The sequence below is a fragment of the Macaca fascicularis genome, chromosome 10 (genome assembly GCF_037993035.2).
Source record: "Macaca fascicularis isolate 582-1 chromosome 10, T2T-MFA8v1.1".
NCBI lineage: Eukaryota > Metazoa > Chordata > Mammalia > Primates > Cercopithecidae > Macaca > Macaca fascicularis.
Window position 1 is genome coordinate 92,090,161 of NC_088384.1, and position 24,809 is coordinate 92,114,969.

General features: G+C 45.3%; 1 protein-coding gene across 4 annotated transcripts in view; it reads left to right on the forward strand.

Annotated features, from left to right (window-relative positions):
- Positions 1 to 24,809, forward strand: part of CNBD2 (cyclic nucleotide binding domain containing 2) — a 77,979-nt gene that overhangs the window by 51,038 nt on the left and 2,132 nt on the right. For 3 of the 4 annotated variants that reach the window (XM_065523045.2, XM_005568887.5, XM_045362863.3), the window contains 3 exons: positions 6,743 to 6,920; positions 9,273 to 9,393; positions 19,497 to 19,666. In XM_065523045.2, coding sequence (XP_065379117.1) covers positions 6,743 to 6,920; positions 9,273 to 9,393; positions 19,497 to 19,666 — 469 coding nt within the window. The remainder of the gene's footprint in view (positions 1 to 6,742; positions 6,921 to 9,272; positions 9,394 to 19,496; positions 19,667 to 24,809) is intronic. The other variant, XM_045362864.3, reaches the window with a different exon arrangement.

A 24,809-nucleotide genomic window follows, 5' to 3' on the forward strand; every position in this document is an offset into this window, starting at 1 on the left:
CTGGCTTGCATTGTTTTCAACAAGAAGTCTGTTAACATTTTTATTTATTTATTTATTTATTTACTGAGACAGAGTCTCACTCTGTTACACAGGCTGGAGTGCAATAGTGTGATCCTGGCTCACTGCAACCTCTACCTTCCCGGTTCAAGCGATTATCCTGCCTCAGCCTCCTGAATAGCTGGACTAGAGGCATGCGCTACCATACTTGGCTAATTTTTGTATTTGTTGTTGTTTGTTTCTGAGATGGGGTCTTGCTCTTGTCGCCCAGGCTGGAGTGCAATGGCACGACCTCGGCTAGCTGCAACCTCCGCCTCCCAGGTTCAAGTAATTCTTGTGCCTCGGCCTCACGAGTAGCTGGGATTATAGGTGCCCGCCACCACACCTAGCTAATTTTTGTATTTTTAGTAGAGATGGGGTTTCACCATGTTGGCCAGGCTGGTCTCAAACTCCTGACCTCAAGTTGATCCACCTGTCTTGGCTTCCCAAAGTGCTGGGATTACAGGCATGAGCCACCGCACCTGGCCAACATTTTTATTTTTGTATGACCTCTTTGTATAACCTTGTATATTTTCTGTACACAGGGTACCTTTTTGCTTTGGCTGATTTTGAATTTTTTTTTATCAATAGTTTTAAGCAATTTGATTATGTTGTGCCTTGGTATAATTTTTGTCATGTTTCTGTGCTTGAGGTTCATTTAGTTTCTTGGATTCCTGGGTTTGTATTTTTTAAATCAGATTTGGAATATTATGACCATTATTTTTTCAAAAAAGTTATTTGTCTTTCCCTCTCCTCCACTTTGAGAACTCCAATTACATGTATATTGCATTGCTACGTGTGTATTGGATTGCTGTGTTTCACAGCTCACTGATGTTCTGTTCATTTTTTTTAAATTCTTTTTTTTTCTTTGTGGCATTTTGGATAGTTTCTATTGCTATGTCTTCAAGTTTTCTAATCCTCCTTCTGCATTGTCTAATCTGCTGTTAATCCCACCTAGTGTACTTTTCATTTTAGACATTTTAGTTTTTATATCTCAAAGTTTGATTTGGGTCTTTTTATAATTTCCACAACTCTACTTAATATACACAATATTTTTTCCTTGGAATATAATTATAATAGCTGTTCCAATGCCCTTATGTACTAATTCTATCATATGTGTCACTTCTGAGTCAGTTTCAATTCATTTTTTTCCTCTTCATATGGTTTATATTTTCCTATTTCTTTGTAGCCTTCATGATTTTTTAATAAGATGCTAGAAAATGTGAATTTTGGGTACTGCATATTTGTTATTCCTGTAAATATTTCTGAACTTTGAGATGTAGTCACTTGGAAGTATTTTGATCTTTTCAAGACTAGCTTTTAAATTTGTTATGCGGGGTCAGAACAGTGTTTAATCTAGAGCTAATTTTCTCCCATTCATGAAGTAAAACCATTTTGTGTATTTCAGAATACCCCATGACTTGAGAGGTTTTCTATTCTAGTTATTGGGAACAGGACTATTTCTGGTCCTGTTTGAGCTCTGATGATTTATCCCTCTAATCATTTGGGGTGATTCTTTTTTTTTTTTTTTTTTTTTTGAGACGGAGTCTTGCTCTTTCGCTCAGGCTGGAGTGCAGTGGCCGGATCTCAGCTCACTGCAAGCTCCGCCTCCCGGGTTGACGCCATTCTCCCGCCTCAGCCTCCGAGTAGCTGGGACTACAGGCGCCCGCCACCACGCCCGGCTAGTTTTTTGTATTTTTTAGTAGAGACGGGGTTTCACCGTGTTAGCCAGGATGGTCTCGATCTCCTGACCTCATGATCCGCCCGTCTCGGCCTCCCAAAGTGCTGGGATTACAGGCTTGAACCACCGCGCCCGGCCCATTTGGGGTGATTCTTTCCCCAGCCTCGAGTAGTACACTATGTAATAAATTGCCCCAAAACTTAGCAACTTAAAATAACAGACATTTACTTCTCCCAATTTCTGTGAGTCAGAAATTTGGGCATAGCTTAGTTTGGTGCTTCTGACTCAAGATCTCTTATGACCCAGCTACTTGGGAGGCTGAGGCAGGAGGATCATTTGAGTCCAGGAATTCAAGACCAGCTTGGAAAACATAGCAGGACTCCATCTAAAAAAAAAAAAAAAAAGCCAGGTGTGGTGGGTCACACCTGTAATCCCACCACTTTGGGAGGCCGAGGTGGGTGGATCACAAGGTCAGGAGATCAAGACCATCCTGGCTAACACGGTGAAACCCCGGCTCTACTAAAAATACAAAACAATTAGCTGGGCCTGGTGGCGGGTGCCTGTAGTCCCAGCTACTCAGGAGGCTGAAAGCAGGAGAATGAATGTGAACCCAGGAGGCGGAGCTTGCAGTGAGTGGAGATTGTGCCACTGCACTTCAGCCTGGGCGACAGAGTGAGACTCCATCTCAAGAAAAGAAAAAAAAAAACACATCTCTTGAGGTTGCCATTGTCAGCCAGGGTTGTGGTTTCATCTGAAGGCTCCTCTGGGAGGGACCAACTTCCAAGCTAACTCACATGGCTATTGGCCAAGTGTCTGGCTTCATGGGTGTCTCTACAGGGCTGTTTCATGACATGGTAGCTTGCTTCTCCAAGAATGAGAGAAAGCAACAGAGAATATGCCCAAGATGGAAGCCACCGTCTTTTTATAACCTAATCTCAGAAATAAAATCTCATCACTTCTTTTGTATCCTGTTATAAGTGAGACCAACCTACACTTAATGGGAGGGTATTACACAAGTGTGTGACTGGTAGGAGGTGGGGGTCACTGGCGGCCATCTCAGAGGCTGCCTACCACTGGTAGTTTCCCATTACACACTCAGCTGGACTTCAAGGGAAACTCTCTGCAGATCTTTGGAGTTCTGTCTTTATGCAGCTCTCTTCTCTCTGGTTCCCTGCTCTGTGGACTGTAGCTGCCTTGTCCTCCCTATGTCTTCTGTCTCATCAATTCAAGGAGATTGCTCGGCTCCATCTGAATTCCCCCTCCCTGCCCCATGGCCCAGAAAATCTTTAGGCAGCAAGCTGAGGCAGTAGTAGGGCTCACCTCATTTGTTTTCTGTCTTGTGTGGATGATTGTCCTTTATTGCCTGATGTTCAATATCTTTTTTTTTTTTTTTTTGAGACAGGGTCTCACTCTGTCACCTAGGCTGGAGTGCAGTGACCCAATCATAGCTAATTGCAGCCCTGACCTCCTGGGCTCAGGCAGTCCTCCTGCCTCTCCTGAGTAGCTGGGACTATAGGTGTGAGCCACCACGCCCACCTAATTTTTCATTTTTTTTGTAGAGATAGAGTCTCACCGTGTTGCTTAGGCTGGTGTTGAACTCCTGGCCTCAAGGGATCCGCCTACGTCAGCCTCCCAAAGTGCTGAGATTACAGGTGTGAGCCACCACACCCATCTTTCAATGTCTTTAAAACAATTTTTTTCATAAATGTTGTCCAATATTTTCAAGTAGAAGAGAAAATTTAGTCCCTGTTATTCCATCTTGGCTGGAAGCAAGAGCAGAAGTCTAGATCTGTGTTTTTAATAGTTGAGTTTTATTGTATTATATGCATATATCATAATTTAATTACCTTTTACAGATATTTTGAATTCTTTTTCAAATGTTTACCCTACTGTGGCAAATTTCCTGGTGTGCTTATCTTTGTATCTGTGTGCAAGGAAATGTATTAGACAAATTCTGAGAATTACTGGATCAAATAGATCAGCAGTCCCCAACCTTTTTGGCACCAGAGACTGGTTTCGTGGAAGACAATTTTTTCACAGATGGGGGCAGGTGGTGACGGTTTTGGGATGAAACTGTTCCACCTCTGATCATCAGGCATTAGATGGAGCACACAACCTAGATCCCTCTCATGCACAGTTCTCAATAGGGTTTGTGCTCCTGTGAGACTCTAATGCCGCCACTGATCTGACAGGAGGCAGAGCTCAGGTGGTAATGCTCATGCTCCGCCACTCAGCTCCTGCTGTGCAGCCTCATTCCTAACAGGCCATGGACCTGTACCAGTCCATGATAGATATTGTCGAAGTGCCTTTCCGAAAGATCATTCTCAGGGCTTTTTATATGTATTTTGTTAAGCCAGATCTACTCCTTGTGGAATTTGGATTTATTCCCATTAACATTAATTTGAGGGGCCAGGCACGGTGGCTCACGCCTGTAATCCCAGCACTTTGGGAGGTCAAGGTAGACGGATCACAAGGTCAGGAGGCTGAGATCATCCTGGCTAACACCATGAAACCCTGTCTTTACTAAAAATACAAAAAAAATTAGCCAGGCGTGGTGGCGGGTGCCTGTAGAATGCTGTGAACCTGGGAGGTGGAGCTTGCAGTGAGCCGAGATCAAGCCACTGCACTCCAGCCTGGGCAACAGAGCAAGACCCCGTCTCAAAAACAAAAAAACAAAAACAAAACAAAACAAACAAACAAAAAGCATTAATTTGAAGAGTTGATTCTCATACTGGAGATTTTTTTTTTTTTTTTTTTTTTTTTTTTTTTGAGATACAACCTTGCCCTGTCACCCAGGCTGGAGTGCAATGGCACGATCTTGGCTCACTGCAACCTCTGCCTCCTGGGTTCAAGCAATTCTCTTGCCTCAGCCTCTCAAGTAGCTGGGATTACAGGCATGCACCACCATGCCCAGCTAATTTTTTGTATCTTTAATAGAGATGGGATTTCACCGTGTTGGCCAGGCTGGTCTCAAACTCCTGACCTTGTGATCTGCCCACCTCGGCCTCCCGAAGTGTTGCAATTATAGGCATGTGCCACCACACCCGGCTGGCGACCTCTTTTTTAATCAATTTTTTTTTTTTTTTTTTTTTTTTTTAAGATGGAGTCTTGCTCTGTCGCCCAGGCTGGAGTGCAGTGGCCGGATCTTAGCTCACTGCAAGCTCCGCCTCCCGGGTTTACACCATTCTCCTGCCTCAGCCTCCCGAGTAGCTGGGACTACAGGCACCCGCCACCTCGCCCGGCTAGTTTTTTGTATTTTTTAGTAGAGACGGGGTTTCACCATGTTAGCCAGGATGGTCTCGATCTCCTGACCTTGTGATCTGCCCATCTCGGCCTCCCAAAGTGCTGGATTACAGGCTTGAGCCGCTGAACCCGGCCATTAATCAAGGTTATTGATGTATAATTTTTATATAATAGAGTACACATATTTTACGTGTATAGTTAAATGACAAATTAGAAAAAAAAATTCTTTTTGAGACAAGGTTTCACTTTGTCACCCAGTCTGGAGTTCTGTGGCATGAACACGGCTCAATACAACCTTGACCTCCCAGGCTCAAGTAATCCTCCCACCTCAGCCTCCTGAGTAGCTGGGACTTCAGGCATGTGCCACCACACCCTGCTAATTTTTGTATGTTTTGTAGAGACGGGGCTTTGCCATGTTGCCCAGACTGGTCTCAAACTCCTGAGCTCAAGCGATCCTCCTGCCTTGGCCTTCCAAAGCATGGGATTACAGTGGCGTGAGCCACTGCACCCAGCCATAGTTCCATGACAAATTTATACCTCTACAGGCAAGTTATAGAACATTTCCATCACCCTAAAAAGTTCCCTTGTGCCCCCTCCCAGTCAGTCTCTACCCCTCACCCCTGCCCTAGGCAACCACTGATTTGTTTTCTGTCATTATGGGTTAGATTTGTCTTCCTATGGTTTCATATAAATGAGATCATACAGTATGGACTCTTGTATCTGGCTTCTTTTACTTAGCATGCTGAGTAGTTTACTCCTTTTTATTTCTGAATTATATTTCCTTTGAGTTTTATTTTATTTTATTTTAAGAGATGAGGTCTTTCTATGTTGTCCAGGCTGAACTTGAGCTCCTAGGCTCAAGCAATCCTCCTACCTCAGCCTCCTGAGCAGCTAGAACTCAGGTGTGCACCGCTGCAACTGGCTCTTGGTGATCTTTCAAAATAACTCTCATGGAGGGCCTATTATATGCTGGCACTGTGTTAGGCATATCACATTCTTTATCTGTAATTCTTTTTTTTGAGGCAAAGTCTTACTGTTGCCCAGATTGGAACACAGTGTCGTGAACACAGCTTACTACAGCCTCAACTTCCTGGGCTCACGCAATCCTTCCATCTCAGTGTCCCCAGTAGCTAGGGCTACAGGTGTGCACCAGCATGCCTGGCTAATTCTTTAATTTTTTGTAGGGATGAAGTCTTGCCATGTTGCCTAGGCTGCTCTTGAACTCCTGGGCTCAAGTGACCATCTACTTCAGCCTCCCAAAGTGCTGGGATTACAAACGTGAACTACCATGCCCAGCCTGTAATTCTTATAATAGTTCTATGAGGGCTATAATGATTACATGACTTGTCTGAGGTTCCATGACCAGTCATCCATTTATCTTTTATTGCTGACCCTGCCCCAATTTGAAAGCCCAGTTTGAATGCCAGGATAAATATGGTCTGTTAATGGAATGATAGGAGCTTTGAATCCAAGAGACCTGAGTTCAAATCCAAGCTTTAACCTTTTTCTGGGTGACGAGCTCTCTGCTGTTCATCTTATCTCTTAAAGTACGTTAATCACCCTTCTCCAGATGTAATGGATGTAAAGGCTCTAGCGCAGGGCCTGCCACCCAGGGACATTGCATGGAGGCCACAGTGTTTTATCTTTCTTTTTTTAAAAAAAAAATTTCCCCATGTGCTAGACCATCCAGGCAGGTTCCTGTGATAAGCTTCAACTACTACCACCATAACCGTCATTATTGCAAAGATCCATAAGTATCTTTTCCTGTGCTTTCTCTAACAGAATACTCTCCTATGGAAAGATTTAAGGAATTCCAGATCAAGTCATATCCTCTACAAGACTTTAGCTCCTTGAAACTTCTGCATCTCAAAAAAGCCTGGGGGTTACAGGGGACGAGCTTCAGCAGGAAGATCGGAACCTCAGGAGACACTCTCCCCAAGATGCTGGGCCCGAAGATCCAGTAAGCTCAGCCCTTGGCAGATAGATGGGTCCAGACTGTGGTTGCAAAGAGAGATAGTACTTATATGGCAGAATGTTGGGGATGCTGGAGAGGGGGCAAAGGTGGAGGACACAGGTCAATCCCAAAGGGTTGTGCATGAGGCAGCCTAGAGATGTCCTGGGTCTGAGAGCCAGGACCTGCATTCTCCACCTGTAACTCACAAGGCTACTTCAGGCATTCAGCCACGTCTTTTCTCAGGGCCTCAGTACCCCATTTAAGGAAGAAGGGACTGGACAGATCTTCCGGCTCTGACATTCTGTCGGTCTGTGTGTTTCTGGGCTGTTTTGATTCTGAGCTGCTTCAGAAAATTCTGTCCATCTAAGGAAGGCAGTTATAGCACAGTAGATAAGAGCCTGTGTTTGGAATTAATCCTGGCTTGGCCACTTATTTTAGCTCTGTGTCCCCAGGCAAGGGACTTGACCTCTCTAGGCTGTATTTCTTGGTAGATAATAGCATCTAAGTCTTGGGGTTGTTGCAAGCCAGCAGTTAAATGAGATACTGATAATTATAGTTAACACTTACAGAATACTTTTTGTAGGTGGGCATAGTGGCACATACCTGTAATCCTAGCTACTCAGGAGGCTGACACAGGAGGATCGCTTGAGCCTAGGAAGTTGAGGCTGCAGTGAGCTGTGATCATGTCACTGTACCCCAGCCTGGGCAACACAGCAAGACCCTGTCTCTTTAAAAAAAAAAAAAAAAAAGGAAAGAAAACAGGCTGGGCATGGTGGCTCATGCCTGTAATCCCAGCACTTTGGGAGGCTGAGGCGGGCGGATCACCTGAGGTCAGGGGTTCGCAACCAGCCTGGCCAACATGGTAAAACCCTATCTCCACTAAAAATACAAAAATTAGCTGGGTGTGATGGCAGGCGCCTGTAGTTCCAGCTACTTGGGAGGCTGAGGCACAAGAATCACTTGAACCCAGGAGGCAGAGGTTGCAATGAGCTGCGATCATGCCACTGCACTCCAGCATGGGCAACAGAGCCAGACTTCATCTCAAAACAAAACAAAACCCCTTTTCGGTGCCTAGTACTGAATTATCTAATTTAATCTCCATAACAACTCTACGAGTACTATTATAATCATTCCCATTTTTCAGGTGAGAAAACCAAGGTACGGAGAGAGGTTAAGTTGCTTGTTCCAGTTTGCACAGGTGGAAAGTGGCAGAGCCAGGACTCAAACCTGAGCAGCTCAGTGTTGTTATCAGTGCGATTGTCACAACTGGTATGAGGCGGATGCACACTGGGTGCTGTGCTTTTGTTTTTTCTGGTGAGGATGAAGAGCGGAAGATGAGACTTAGTGGGGACCACCCTAGAAGCAGCTCACTGCTGGGTCCAGAGGAGCACAGCCCCCTATCCCTGCTACTTTTGAAATTGAAGTGTCATAATGAGACTAACAATGGCACCAGTGTCAAAATCCCTGCATTCCTGCAAGGGCCACTTCATGTGAGTCCTTTGCCTGTTAACATTTCCAAGCTGCTGGCCTCCATAACGAGCACCCTGTCACTTTTGAGCTGTGATGGATAATCCTTCCGAAGAATCTAGGTTGCAGTGAGCCAAGATTGTGCCACTGCACTCCAGCCTGGGCAACAAAAGCAAAACTCCATCTCAAAAAAAAAAAAAAGAAAAGAAAAGAAAAGAAATTTCTTCCTCTTGACTGGGCGCAGTAGTTCATGCCTATAATCCCAGCACTCTGGGAGGCCAAAGCGGCCAGATAACTTGAGGCCAGGAGTTTGAGACCAGCCTGGGCAACATGGTGAAACCCTGTCTCTGCTAAAAATTAGCCGGGCATGGTGGTAGGCACCTGTAGTCCCAGCTACTTGGGAGGCTGAGGCAACAGTATCACTTGAACCCCAGAAGTGGAGGTTTCAGTGGGCAGAGATCCCATCAGTGCACTCGAGCCTGGTGACAGAGTGAGACTCTGTCTCAAAGAAAAAAAAAGAAAGAAAAAAGAAAGAAATTCTTTCCTCATGCTGGGCATGAGAGGGCCAGCCTGGACTTCCCACCCAGTAGGCCTGGCATGGCTGCATGGGATCATCAGCCCCTGCCTCCAGGAGAACAGCCCTCAGGTGTTTAAGGGGAGGGCCTGTATCACCTTCCTCCCCCTAGTCTCCTCTTCTGCACCCTCCAATTCCTGACAATGGGAGTCAAGTCTCTTCCAGGGCTTGATTTTGAGTTTTCTCGCCTTCTGGGGAGTTGTGAATTCCCCAGGGAGGGGAGTCCTCCATGTGCAGAAGAGTGAGGGCTGATTAGCTAGGGCCTCAGGAGCAGACTGTGTTACAGATGAGCTCTCTAACAAGCTGTCACATTTTAGATCCAGGCCTGTTCAGTCGATCAAATGTGCCATGATCAATACCAAGTTTGGTGAGCTCCCCAAGGAGGCTGCAGTGGGAGCCTACATGAAGGTGCACACTGTGGAGCAGGGAGAAATTTTGGTGAGTATGCCAAGAGCTTTGTTCACCACGGAGTACGTAACACAAATGGGCTGGAATGTTAAGTAATGACAGTAAAGGTTTAAAAACACTTCCCTCCATATTTGATGGTATCAAGGAATTGTGTTGATTTGTAAAGATGTGATAAGAGTAGGCCTGGCACAGTGGCTCACACCTGTAATCCCAGCACTATAGGAGACCGAGGTGGGCAGATCACAAGGTCAGGAGTTTGAGACCAGCCTGGCCAACATGGTGAAACCCTGTGTCTACTAAAAATATAAAAATTAGCTGGGCGTGGTGCGCCTGTGATCCCAACTGAATCCAGGAACAAGGCAAAGATGTTCCCTCTTACCACTCCTATTCAGCACTGTACTGAAAGCCCTAGCTAGTCCATTCAAGAAAAGGAAATAAAAGGCATACAGATTGGGAAGGAAGAAATAAAACTATCTTTGTTTGCAGATAACATTATTGTCTATGTAGATAATTCTAAACAATTTTTTAAAAAAGAAAAACCTCCTGAAACTAATGAGATTATATAGCAAAGTCACAGGATACAAGATTAATATACGAGAGTCCATTGCTTTACTTATACCAGCGATGAACAATTGGAATTTGACATTAAAAAACACAATACCAGCTAGGCACAGTAGCCCCAGCACTTTGGGAGGCTGAAGGCGGGTGGATCACTTGAGGTCAAGACCAGCCTGGCCAACATGGTGAAATCTCGTCTCTGCTAAAAATACAAAAATTAGCTGGGGCCCAGGCATGGTGGCTCACACCTGTAATCCCAGCACTTTGGGAGGCTGAGGCAGATTGGATCACTTGAGGTCAGGAGTTCAAGACCAGCCTGGCCAACATGGTGAAACCCCATCTCTACTAATAATACAAAAATTAGCCAGGCATGGTAGCGTGCACCTATAATCCCAGCTGCTCGGGAGGCTGAGGCAGGAGAATCACTTGAACCTGGGAGGCGGAGGTTGCAGTGAGCTGAGATCGTGCCATTGCACTAAAGCCTGGGTGACAAGAGTGAAACTCCATCTCCACAAAAAAAAAAAACACCCAAACCAAAACACCAGGTGTGGTGGCGGGCACCTGAAATCCCACCTGTTTGGGAGACTGAAGCACAGGAATTGCTTGAACTCGGGAGGTGGAGGTTGAAGTGAGCCGAGATTGTGCCACTGCACTCCGCTTGGGTGACAAGAGCAAAACTCCATCTCAAAAAAAATAAAATAAAATAAAATAAAATTAATAACAAATCCATAAATTACCTAATATTTTTACAGAATCTAATTTCTAAAGAATTCAATTTCTAGGCCAGGCGCGGTGGCTCATGCCTGTAATCCCAACACTTTGGGAGGCCAATGCGGGTGGATCACCTTGGGAGTTCAAGACCAGCCTGACCAACATGGAGAAACCCCGTCTCTACTAAAAATGCAAAATTAGCTAGGCGTGGTGGACACCTGTAATCCCGGCTATTTGGGAGGCTGAGTCAGGAGAATTGCTTGAACCCAGGAGGTGGAGGTTGCGATGAGCCAAGATGGCGCCATTGCACTCCAGCCTGGGCAACAATAGCGAAACTCCATCTCAAAAAAAAAAAAAAAAAAAAAATTTCTAAGGAATTCATTATGAAAAGGCTAAATATTGTGTGATTCCAATTCTATGACATTCTGGAAAAGAAAAACACTATAGAGATAGTAAAATTATCAGTGGTTGCAAGAGGTTTGGAGTTCAGGAGATGGGATGAATAGGTGAAGCACAGGGGACTTTTAGGGCAGTAAAATTATTCTCTATGGTACTGTAACGGTGGATACAAAAGCATTTGTCAAAACCCATTTAATTTTACAGCACAAAAAGTGAATCTTAATGTATGCAATTTGTTAAAAAAAAAAAATCAGCTGGGCGTGGTGGTTCACACCTGTAATCCCAGCACTTTGGGAGGCTGAGGCAGGCGGATCACGAGGTCATCAAGATCATCCTGGCTAACACGGTGAAACCCCATCTCTACTAAAAATACAAAAAATTAGCCGGGCATGGTGGCAGTCGCCTGTGGTCCCAGCTACTTTTGAGGCTGAGGCAGGAGAATGATGTGAACCCAGGAGGTAGAGCTTGCAGTGAGCAGAGATAGCGCCACTGCATTCCAACCTGGGTGACAGAGCAAGACTCCGTCTCGAAAAAAAGAAAAAAGAAAAAAATCATCTAGGAGGTCAGTGGATCCTAGGAAGGAATACAAACTATGACAAGATAATCTAACCATTACAAATGTATGAAACAATTTCTGTGAAGCAGTTGGGGGAAAAGATGCTGACTTAAGTAACTTTGGAAATGAGTGGAGTTGGTAAGACTAAAGCGAAAGGAACTGTGTCTGAGCACTGTGCCCTAGTGATAAAGCTGTTTCTCATGAAGTTGTGGATTAACAATACTTCTACTACTATACATGTACACAGTGTTAACACCGAAATAAATCAGTTCAGTAAATGGATGGCAGAGGGTGGGAGCCAGGTTTTTCACAATTTAAGCAGGAATGTATAGAAAGCAGGGGGAGCCTAGAATGCTCCATGTAGTAATGGATTAGAGTTGAAAACATCAGTAGATACTCAAATTTAGCTCAATATATACTTACAGATAATTATGTATAGAAATATATGTGTAGGTAGGTCAGGCATGGTGGTTCACGCCTGTAATCCCAGCACTTTGGGAGGCTGAGGTGGGCGGATCACAAGGTCAGGAGATCGAGACCATCCTGGCTAATACTGTGAAACCCCATCTCTATTAAAAATACAAAAAAATTAGCTGGGCATGATGGCGGGCGCCTGTAGTCCCAGCTACTCGGGAGGCTGAGGCAGGAGAATGGCAGGAACCCGGGAGGCAGAGCTTGCAGTGAGCGGAGATCGCGCCACTGCACGTCAGCCTGGGTGACAGAGCGAGACTCCATCTCGGGAAAAAAAAAAAAAGAAATATGTATGGGTATGGTTAGAAACATACAACTGTTTTGCTCTGTCAGATAATAGGGCCTAAAAGAAATGATACCCTTCCAGCAATGAGCACACTTAGCACTTGGATCTTGGTTCGTTGGTTGGTTTCTTTCTTTCCTTCTTTCTTTTTTTTTGTTTTTTGAGACAGAGTCTTGCTCTGTCACCCAGGCTGGAATGCAGTGGTGCCATCTTGGCTAACTGCAACCTCTGCCTCCTGGGTTCAAGTGATTCTCCTGCCTCAGGCTCCCGAGTAGCTGGGATTATAGGTGCCCGCCACCATGTCTGGCTAATTTTTTGTATTTTTAGTACAGGTGGGGTTTCGCCATGTTGGCCGGGTTGGTCTCGCACTCCTGACCTCGTGATCCACCCACCTCAGCCTACCAAAGTGCTGGGAATATAGGCGTAAGCCACTGTGCCTGACCTCTTTTATTCTTTTTAAGAGACAAGGTCTTGCTCTGTCACTCAGGTTGGAGTGCAGTGGCGAGTGATCATGGGTCACTGCAGCCTTGAACTCCTGGGCCCAACCAATGCTCTCACCTGAGTATTGTGAATAGCTGAGACTGCAGGTGTGTGCTGCCATGCACAACTAATTTTTTTATTTTTTGTTAGAGACAGGGTCTCACTATATTGCCCAGGCTGGTCTGGAACTCCTGGCCTCAAGCAATACTCCCACTTTGGCCTCCCAAAGGGCTGGGATTACAGGCGTGAACCATCGTGCCTGGCCTCCATACTGTTTTTCATAAAGGCTGTCCTAATTTATATTCCCACCAATAACGTTTGAGGGTTCCCTTTTTTCCAAATCTTTGCCAACATTTGTCATATTTTGTCTTTTTGATAGTAATCATTTTAACAGGTATAACTCAATATCTCATTGGATTTTCACTTTGCATTTCCATGATGATCAGTGATGTTGAGCATTTTTTTCATATACCTGTTGGTCATTTGTATGTCTTCCTTTGAGAAATGTCTATTCAGAGTTTTTGCCCACTTCTTTTTTTTTTTTTTTTTTTTTGAGACGGAGTCTTGCTCTGTCGCCCGGGCTGGATCTCAGCTCACTGCAAGTTCCACCTCCCGGGTTTACGCCATTCTCCTGCCTCAGCCTCCCGAGTAGCTGGGATTACAGGCGCCCACCACCTCGCCTGGCTAGGTTTTTTTTGTATTTTTTAGTAGAGACGGGGTTTTACCGTGTTAGCCAGGATGGTCTCTATCTTCTGACCTCGTGATCCGCCCGTCTCGGCTTCCCAAAGTGCTGGGATTACAGGCTTGAGCCACCGCGCCCGGCCTTTGCCCACTTCTTAACCAGGCTATTTGATTTCTTGAGACTGTGTTGTCTAAGTTCGTCATACATTTTAGATATTATCCCCTTATCAGATGTACAGCTTGCAAATATTTTCTATCATTCTTTATGTTGTTTTTTTACTTTGTTGTTGTTTCCTTTGCTATGCAGAAGCTTTTTAGTTTGATGCAATCTCATTTGTCTATTTTTGCTTTTGTTGCCTGTGTTTTGGGGTCATACCCAAAAAAAACCATTGCCCAGGCCAATGTCAAGAAACCAGATCATGATTTCTAATACAATTTCCCAATAAAAGGAACAAGGGCTCTTTGGAAGAATGGTTAAATCTAGGACTAGGGCAGGAAATACACAGGATGAGTCTAGAACATATTGTAATGCCAGAAAGTAAGGAAGAGCTGGGGGAGGGGCAGGAACTACTTTAATATGGGAGCATATCCAAGGACATGGGGGCCACCTAAAATATCTCCCAGTGGCCAAAGCTGAAACAATTTGAAAAACAAAATAAAGCAGTGTTGGATTATAACCAAAAGTACAAAATAAACATTCGTGAGTACATATTGATATAAATGAATTAATAATGAATTAATAAATGGAGGAGAAGAGACAAATCTCCCTGCAGAATAAATTTCAAGCAATTTATGTAGCTACACTGTCTTAAAGGAGAGAGAGCCTAACTCTCTACTCCTTAAATGTGGGCCATGCATAGGACTTCCTTCCAAAGAATACAGTATGGCAAGGGGGGAATGAAGTAACTTTACAGTGGAAAAAATCTGAAAAACACAGCCAGATCATCAAGGCCAACATCAATAGTAAAACATCATGTTGATAGTATTGTTCCTTGATAGGATGTGATGAAAATATCACTTAACTTCTGTGGCCATCCTCTCAGTATCTTATAACTCCAGTCTAATCATGAGACATGATTAGAGGGAAAACATGAGACAAATTCTAACAATGGCATCCCACAAAATACTCAGTGAGTACCCTCAAAACTGCCAAGATAATAAAAAATGACCTGAGAAAATGCCACAGCCAAGAGGAGCCTAAAGAGCCCTATTATTAAACGTAATGTTGTATCCTGGATAAGACAGTGAACTAGAAAAAGGGCATTAGGTGAAACAGGAAATCTAAGCAACTCATTGACTTTAGCTAACAATAATGTAGCAGCAGAGGTTCACTAATTGTAACAAAGACTTACCAATGTAAGATGTGGGAAACTGGACGTGGAGTATATGGGTACTTTCTGCACTATCTTCTCAATTTTTCTGTAAATCTAAAACTGTTTTAAAAAATAAGACCACCAGGCCGGGCGCGGTGGCTCACACCTGTAATCCCAGACGCTTTGGGAGGCCAAGGCGGGCGGATCACCTGAGGTTGGGAGTTTGAGACCAGCCTGGCCAACATGGTGAAACCCCATTTCTACTAAAAATACAAAATTAGTCAGGCATGGTGGCACACACCTGTAACCCCAGCTACTCGGGAAGCTGAGGCAGGAGAATCACTTGAACCCAGGAGGCAGAGGTTGCAGTGAACCAGGATTGCACCACTGCACTCCAGCCTGGGTAACAGAGTAAGACTCTGTCTCAAAAAAAATAAAAGGAATCCAAGGCTGGGCACAGTGACTCACACTTGCTGAAGCCCAGGAGTTTGAGACCAGCTTGGGCAACAAAGTGAGACCCTGTCTCTACAAAAAATTAAAAAGTTAGCTGGGCATGGTGACATTTGCCTATGATCCCAGCTACGTGGGAGGGTGAGGTAGGAGGATTGCTTGAGCCTGTGAAATCGAGGCTGCAGTGAGCCATGATTGTGTTACTGTACTTCAGTCTGAACAACAGAATGAAAGCCTGTCTCAAAAAAAAAAAATGCAGTAGTGGTAGCAAGGGCAGTATGGATGACCATGCTTGGCTATGGGCTGATCACTATGGAAGCTCGGTGGCAGGTGCCAGAGCTGAATGAGAGGAGGAGGAGCAGTGTGCGGGTGCAGAGGTGGGGCGGGAGAAGGGCTTTCCAGGAGGAGAAATGGGACTCAGCCCGCCTGTGCCTGCAGACGGCTGTCTCCTGAAGCCTCATATGTGGTCATTTGGCATCTGGGAAACCGTTCCCTCACCAAGCCCTCTCCTCTGTTCCTCTGTCACTATCTCCAAGGTTGTCCTTACGCCATTCTTACCCTGTGTTATGGTGGACTGTGCATGCTCCTTCTCTCCACTCACACCAGCCTGTATGTCCTCAGGGCTGGGAAGGTCAGTCCAGTACTGTCTGAGAGGTCCAGTCCCTAGCACAGTCCAGTGGACAAAGGTCCAGTCCCTTTGTCAATGCTGATTATTTTTTAGCTCTTAGAAATTTCTTCCTTTTGTTTAGTAAAACATTGCCTCCTACAACTTTGAACTAGCTCCTCTCTTCTCCCTGCCCTATCCCCTAAAACAGAAGGAATCTACTTCCTTAGCATGTGATGCCCTTAGGTATTTAAAGAATGCTGTTTTGTTTTTCATTCAACATTTATGTAGCCAGGCACAGTGCCAGTGTTCCGTTAATTATTTTCATATTCACACAGAGTGGCCTCCATTCCTTTGGTCATTCTTCAAGGAGCTTAGTTTCCAGCCTTCCAGCTCATTGCTCCTCCTGGAAAGTCCTTCTGCCTGACCCACCTCTGCGCCCACATACCGCTCCTCCTGCCACTCAGCTCTGTCACCCGCCTCCCAGCCTCCATAGTGATCAGCTCACAGCCAAGCGTGGTCACCCACACTCCCCCTGCCCCCACTACTGGATTCATTGTTTTAGTGGTCTTATTTTTTAGAACAGTTTTAGATTTACAGAAAAATTGAGAAGATAGTACAGAGAGTCCCCATATGTCCCTCTCCCAGTGTCCCCTGTTATTAACGTCTTACATTAATACGTCTTTGTTAGAGTTAATGAAGGTGGTGTCTGCTTCGCTTCAATTTGTTGATGTTTCAGAGGAAGGTGCTCAGAGCTGAACACAGGGCACCACAGGACACTGAGGCCTGGGCAGGATGGAGGCATGAGGACGGACAAGGCCTTGCTCAGTTTGGTAGGCAGTGACAGGAGGAGAGGCTGTGTCAGGAACAGGAACAACAGGGTCTGTTTTGTCCAGGCCCTGCAATGCTGGAACAGGGAGTAAGGCCTTGATTTCCTAGAAGTCCTGGAAGGCTTTGGGTGGGGACTTAGCAAAAGGACCTGGCTGCTGCTTCCCACATAGGGCCAGCACATAGAAGGCCTTCAACAAATATTTGTTAACATGACCCCTTTGAAGAAAATGTCTGCGGATGCCTCTGTGAGGTGCCTGTGATAGGACTCTGAGCTCTCTGTGCTGAGGCCCCGACTTCAGCTGTAGGAGAATGAGAGTGGTAACTGCTTGACTGAACCCGCCCCCTGGAAGGTGGGTCACATTGTCCTCACCCTTGGGAGTAGCAGTGTGGAGCTGGGTCAGCCCTGGGAACAGCAGAGGGTGGGGCCTAGGGTAGAGGGACCCAGGTTTTGAGCCAGGAGATATAGAAAGTCCAACTTCTCCATGGAACAGGCAGGCTGAGGCCTCTGAAGTGGTCAAGACTGGATGGGCCAGAGCCATGGGCTTCGCAGAAGAGAGGTGGCAAGCAGCACTTCTTATTCTCATTTTGCTTCTAATAGTTAGCTGTATGGCCACGGGCAAATCACTTTCCCTTTCTGAATCTGTCATGAGAAAATGAGGAGATTCATCTGGGTGAGCTGCCACCTCTAAAGTTGTGTGACTTCATTTGGGTCACTCATTCAGCAGATATTCCTTGAGCACCTACCATGCTCCAAGCATGGCACAAAGTGCCAGTGTGGCTGAGTAAACTGACATAATTCCTGCCCTCATGGGGCTTATGATCTAGTCAGGACAGACAATAGGTAGCTAGTAAATACATAGAAAATTACAAATTGCTGTTAGGAATGGAATGGAAAGCAGGGTGGGTGGAGAGATTCTTAAATGGGGTGGCTAAGGGAAGGCTGCTCTGAGGAGGTGATGTTTAAGCTGAGACCTGAATGATGAAAAGAATAAGCTATGGGGCTGGGCACAGTAGCTCACACCTGTAATCCCAGCACTTTGGGAGGCCAAGGAAGGAGGATCGCTGAGGCCAGGAGTTCGAGACCAGCCTGGGCAACATGGTGAAACCCCGTCTCTACCAAAAACAAAAATTAGCTGAGTGTGGTGGTGCACACCTGTAGTCCCAGCTACTCAGGAGGCTGAGGCAGGAGGATCTCTTGAGCCCAGGAAGTTGAGGTTGTAGTGAGCTGAAATCATCCAACTGCACTCCAGGCTGGGGACAGAGTGAGACTTTGTCTCAAAAAAAAAAAAAAAAAAAAGAATAAGCGATGGAACAACCTGGCAGAAAAGTGTTCCAGACAGAAGCGGCAAGTTCAAGGTTCAAGGCAGGAGGGAGGAGGCGTATTGAGGGGATTGGAAGGGAGGGCAGGGTGGCTGGAACAGACTAAGCAAGGCAGCAGTGACACGAGGCTGAGATGGAGGGCCCGGAAGGGTGAGACAGCCCAGGCCTTAGGAGGCATGAGGAGATTTATTTGATCCCAGGTGCTTTGGGAGGCTATTTGAAGCATCTAGCCAGAGAAGCAACTGACTCCAGCTGTGTGCCTGCAGCATGTGGGTTGGAGGTGGCTGAGAGAGCAAGCAGGACAGCAGTGCTCCTGAGTGGATCCCTGGTACAAGGTTGGGCTCTGCCACTTTATGTCTCCTTACCTTGGGCAAGCTACTTAACCTCTTTGTGCCTCAGTTTCCTCATTGTAGTTGCTGAAAGCACAGACTCTGAAGACAGACCACCTGGTTCAAAGCCTAGGTTTATTGCTTTCCTGATGTGCGATGTTGGGCAATTTTCTTATCTTTTTCTTTTTTTTTTTTTTTTTTTTGAGACGGAGTCTCCCTGTCTCGCCCAGGCTGGAGTGCAATGGTGTGATCTTGGCTCACGGCAACCTCCACTTCTTGGGCTCAAGAAATCCTCCCACCTCAGCCTGGGACTATAGGCATGCACTATCACACCTGGCTAACTTTTGTAATTTGTGTAGATGTGTGGTTTCACCATGTTGCCCAGGCTGGTTAAAATTCCTGGGCTCAAGTGATCTACCCCCTTGGGACTCCCAAAGTGCTGGGATTACAGGTGTGAGCCACTGCACCTGGCACCTAACTGTTTGGTTTTTGTCGTAAGTCCTAAGGAAGAGAAAACAGATTTACTCAACAAAAAAAAGAGAGAGCTGTAATTAGACGTTGGGGAAAATTTGAGAGCAATAGTGGCAGTGAGATTGCTGGAGTAGGACAGTGGGTAATCTGATTCAGGTGCTCTTCTAATTCCAGGGTCAGAGGAATTCCATGTCATGTAGCAAAAAGGGCCCAGGATTTCTCCTGCTGGTCATTTGCTCAGTGATCCCAGATAAATTCACCTCCTGTTTGAGGCCTTCTTTTTCCCATCTAGAAAATCTGCGGGTAGGCCAGGCACGGTGGCTCATGCCTGTAATCCCAGCACTTTGGAAGTCCAAGGCAGTGGATCACCTGAGGTCAGGAGTTCGAGACCAGCCTGAGCAACATGGAGAAATCCCATCTCTACTCAAAATACAAAATTAACCGGGTGTGGTAGTGCATGCCTGTAATCCCAGCTACTAGGGAGGCTGAGGCAGGAGAATCGTTTGAACCTGGGAGGCAGAGGTTGCAGTGAGCTGAGATTGGGCCACTGCACTCCAGCCTGGGCAACAAGATCGAAACTCCATCTCAAAAAAAAATAAAAATAAAAATAAAAGAAAATCTGCGGGCAGACCTGGCCGGTCTCTGAGGTCTAACTTTCTGTGACTTCTCTCCCGAGGGTCTTCACCAGGCCTTTCTTCCAGAGGGTGAATGCGACACACGACCCTTGATCCTGATGAGCCTGGGAAATGAGTTGATACGGATAAGGAAGGAAATATTTTATGAACTGATTGACAATGATGACGAGATGATAAAAAAGTTGTTAAAGCTCAATATTGCATTCCCCAGGTCAGTACTGGAAATGTGCGTAAGTCCCATTAGGTGAAATGAACAATTTTTCACCTGTTATTTTAGTAAAAGAAGGAAAAATGTAATACCTACTGCTGACAAGGGTGAAATGAAATGGGAGTTGTTGGTACACTCTAGATAGGCTCAATCCGTTTGATGATAATTTTAGCATTACATTTCAAATGTTTTAAAACTGTCTTGACACTTTGAGACAGAGATTCATCTGTGAATTTATAGAGCCAAAATATGGAGAAAGCCCCTGCATTAAGATGTTCATTGCAGGGTCAGGCGCAGTGGCTCACACCTATAATCCCAGCAGTTTGGGAAGCCGAGGCAGGCAGATCACTTGAGGTCAGGAGTTTGAGACCAACCTGGCCAACGTAGTGAAACCCCATCTCTACTAAAAACACAAAATTAGCCATGCGCAGTGGCACATGCCTGTAATCCCAACTACTCAGGAGGCTGAGGTAGGAGAATCGCTTGAACCTGGGAGACAGAGGTTGCAGTGAGCTGAGATGGCACCACTGCACTTCAGCCTGGGTGACAGAGTGAAACTCTGTGTTAAAAAATAATAAGGCCGGGCGCGGTGGCTCACGCCTGTAATCCCAGCACTTTGGGAGGCCGAGGTGGGTGGATCACCTGAGGTCAGGAGTTTGAGACCAGCCTGGCAAACATGGTGAAACCCTGTCTCTACTAAAAATGCAAAAATTAGCTGGGCGTGGTGGCAGGCACCTGTAATCCCAGCTACTCGGAAGGCTGAGGCAGGAGAATCACTCGAACCCAGAAGGCAGAGGTTGCAGTGAGCCGAGATTGCACCATTGCACTCCAGCCCAGGCAATAAGAGCAAAACTCTGTCTCAAAAAATAAAAATAAAAATAATAATAATAAGGCCGGGAGGAGTGGCTCATGCCTGTAATCCCAGCACTTTGGGAGGCTGAGGCAGGCGGATCACCTGAGGTCAGGAGTTTGAGACCAGACTGGCCAACATGGTGAAACCCTGCCTGTACTAAAAATACAAAAATTAGCCAGGCATGGTAGTGGGCCCCTGTAATCCCAGCTACTCAGGAGGCTGAGGCAGGAGAATCACTTGAACCCGGGAGGCAGAGGTTGAAGTGAGCCAAGATTACGCCATTGCACTCCAGCCTGGGTGACAGAGCGAGATTCCATTCAATAATAGTAATAATAATAATAATAATAATAATAATAATAGGCTGGGCATGGTGGCTCACGCCTGTAATCCCAGCACTTTGGGAGGCCAAGGCAGGTGGATCACCTGAGGTCAGGAGTTTAAGACCAGCTGGCCAACATGGTGAAACCCCATCTCTACTAAACGTACAAAAAATTAGCCGGGTGTGGTGGCGGCCATCTTTAATCCCAGCTATTCAGGAGGCTGAGGCAGGAGGATCACTTGAACCTGGGAGGCAAAGGTTGCAGTGAGCCAAGGTTGCGCCATTGCACTCCAGCCTGGGCAACAAGGGCGAAACTCTGTCTCAAACAAACAAAAATAATAATAGTAAATAAATAAAGATGTTCATAGCAGCCATATTCATAATAGAAAAACAATGACAACAACATTCATGTGTGCCACACTAAAGGAATAGTTGACAAAATTGTGGTATTTTCTCTTGATAGAACATAATTGTTTTATTTAAAAAATGGTAAGCTTAATGGCTCTGTAACAGCAGGGTAAAATGGGTGATATAATGATACTGGAAAAGGGCAGTACAGAATTGTACAGGTGCTATGACTATGCCTTTGTCAAACACCTACCCGAGAGAAACCTAGAAGGAAATAAGCGAAAATAACAATGCCTGTGGTAAGAGTCGTTTTCTCCGGGAGGTGAGACTAAAGGAACTTTCTGGTTATATATTCCTCTCATATTTGTTCTTGCAATGCGTATGCATTGCTTTTATTTTATTTTATTTTTATTTACTTATTTTTTTTGAGACAGGTTCTCACTCTGTTCCCCAGGCTGGAGTGCAGTGGCATAATCATGGCTCACTGTAGCCTTGACCTCCTGGGTTCAAACGATCCTCCCAGCTCAGTCTCCCGAGTAGCTGGAACTATAGACATGCACTACAATGCTCAGCTAATTGAAAACTTTTTGGAGAGATGCGAGTCTCACTATGTTGCCCAAGCTGGTCTTGAACTCCTGGACTTAAATAGTCCTCCTGCTTGGTCTTCCAAAGTGCTAAGATTTACTTTTATAATTATTAAAAATAAGTATGTATCTTGAAAGATTAGTTACGTTTTTTCTTCACTTTTTCATAGTGTCCAATTTTTCTAGAGTGAATGTTAATGCTTTTATAATGAGAACAAATAGCTTTATTTAAATGTAAAAATTAATTTATTGCCCAGACCAGTGGTCTCAAAACTGTTTTCATCTCACGTTGGTATTACTAAAAAGTGTTCAAGCATGTACTCCCTGGTATGTATATGTAATATAAATAACATCTGTTGATTTGTTTTTATTATATCCACATATAGTATAACTGTACCAATATATATTATAAACATATGAAAATCGATCTTTTAAAAGAATAAGAGAAAGATAAATATAAATGAAATCTTACTATTCACATACTCTAGTGGATCTTGTACATCTCCCTGGGTGACATGTCTCTCCACCCCAACTTTGTTTCCTGTGTGTGTGAAAGAGACGGGCTCTCACTCTGTCATCCAGGCTGGCATGCTGTGGCTCAATCTCAACTCACTGCAGCCTCCACCTCCCGGGCTCAAGTGATCCTCCCACCTCAGCCTTCCCACTAGCTGGGACAACAGGCAGGCGCCACCATGCCTGGCTAATTTTTTTGTATTTTTTGGTAGAGGCAGGGTTTTGCCATGTTGCCCAGGCTGGTCTCAAACTCCTGAGCTCAAAGGATCCACCCACCTTGGCCTCCCAAAGTGCTGGAATTGCATGAGCCACCGTGCCTGGCCTCCACCCCCACTTCGGGACCACTTTAGTCTCCTCCCTGCCGGATTCTTTCTGCCCACTGTGTTCTTGTTAAAACCCTAATCTAGTTGTGTTAAACTCCTGCTTGAAACCTCTCAATGGTATCTCACTGCCTATAGGATAAAGTCCAAACTCAGTGCTACCGCAGTGACCCACTGCAGTCTGACCCCCTACTCATGCCCCCTGCAGCATCTCCTGCCACCTCCAACTCACTCCAGCCACCCAGGCGGGTTGCCTGCTATATGCTGCACATACCTGGCCTTTGCCAATGCTGGCCATTTTGCCTGAAATGCTGACCCCAGTCCTGCCTTCATCCTTTGTGTGATAAATTCCTGCTCATTCCGTAAGATTCATCTTCTGCAGCAAACCTCCTCAGACTAACCTGTTTGGGATAAGTACCCCCTTTCTGCACACTCATAATATTCTCTGCACAGCTCTGTCATTGACCATGTTGTGTTGACATGTAGTTACCTGTTTGCACAGCTCTTTCCCTTCCACCTGATCAAGTGTTTCAGGAAGGCAGGGCTGTGCTATATCCACTTTTGGTCTCTAGCACCTGTACAGTGCCCAGAATGCAGAAGGTGCTTAATAAATGTTGACTAAATGTGAATGGGCCATACTCATTGCAGAAAATTGAAAAACACTGAACAATGAAAAAGACAAAACCCAAATCATTTGCAATCCTCCAGCAATCCCAGTTCATATCTTCTGTATTTCCTTTTAATGTTTTTTTCACTTCATGAATATGTGCCAAATACGCATTTATCGTTGTGCTCCATTTTCATAACGGAGCTCATACTTCTTACACAATTTTGCATCCTCTCTCTTTTCTTTACTTGCGGTGATATTGTGATCAGACACGGTTTTGGCAGCAGGTGTAGGAAGCGAGTGATTCCAATGGTAGAGAAAGGGGGTATGAAGGCAGACAGAGCTGCAGGTGATTCCAGCCCTGGCCAGTAAGCACACAAAAGGCTCTGACATGAGATCTTCATGACCTTGAGCAATGTGAGGTCTTCGTGACCTTCTCTAGTCTTCCGACTCCAATCAGCAAAACAAGAAAATTAGAGTAGATCAGTAGTTTTTAAAGTATGGAACATATTCCACAGGAGGGTTACAGGATGATTTTAGGTGGCTCACAGATTGACATTTTTAGTTTTAACAGTTATGTATTTATTTGTATGAATTAGAAAAAGCAACATGACTAGCTTACTAACCATGTGATCTGACAGATCTTGTTGCTTAAGACAAAGTTAAAGTAAATATTTAAGTAAAAGAAACTGAACAGATTGAAGGAAAATCATTAGTAATTTTTTTTTTTTTTTTTTTAGACAGAGTCTTGCTTTGTTGCCCAGGCTGGAGTGCAGTGGCATGATCTTGGCTCACTGCAACCTCCGCCTCCTGGGTTCAAGTGATTCTCCTGCCTCAGTCTCCCAAGTAGCTGGGATTACAGGCGCTGCCACTACACCTGCCTAATTTTAGTAGAGACGGGTTTCACCATGTTGGCCACGCTGGTCTCAAACTCCCGACTTGAGGTGATCTGCCCGCCTCAGCCTCACCTGGGATTACAGGTGTGAGCCACCGTGCCCAGCCTGGAAAATCATTAGTAAATTTAAAGAGCAGATGATATGTAAATAAGGCCAACACTGGGGCAGTCTTGTGAGAAAAACAAGCTGAGAAATACTGGTGGTTCCTTCTGGTTCAAGGATGCCACACTTCTCTGATTCCTGGGTACTACCAATATAGGAAATAGCCATTTAGACCTGCCACTCAAAAAAGGGTTTAAGCAGCCTTAGCTCATTGCATAATGCCTGGCATGTGATGGGGATTGGTTAATATCTGTTGAATGGAAATTCAGAAAAGGTTTACATAGACTTGCGGGTGGTGGGGGAGCAGATGGAACATTCAGCACCCGCCCTGCTCAGTCAGCATTTGCGGCCCTCATCTAGAATGCTGACTTACAGAATTCTGTCTTATTCATTAATTGTTGAACTCATGCCTTTCTAGACTGCTAAAACAGGCAGAAAACATGTCCATTATCTAGCACAGATCCCTCATGTTTTAACCAAAGACTCTGAGGTCCTGAAGATCATAGAGCCAGTGGCAGAGGTACCTGTCCTGTGAATAGTGCAGGCTGGATATCCTGAAAATCACCCCTACAGAGCACAGCGGCGCCCATGCGGGGTAGAATGC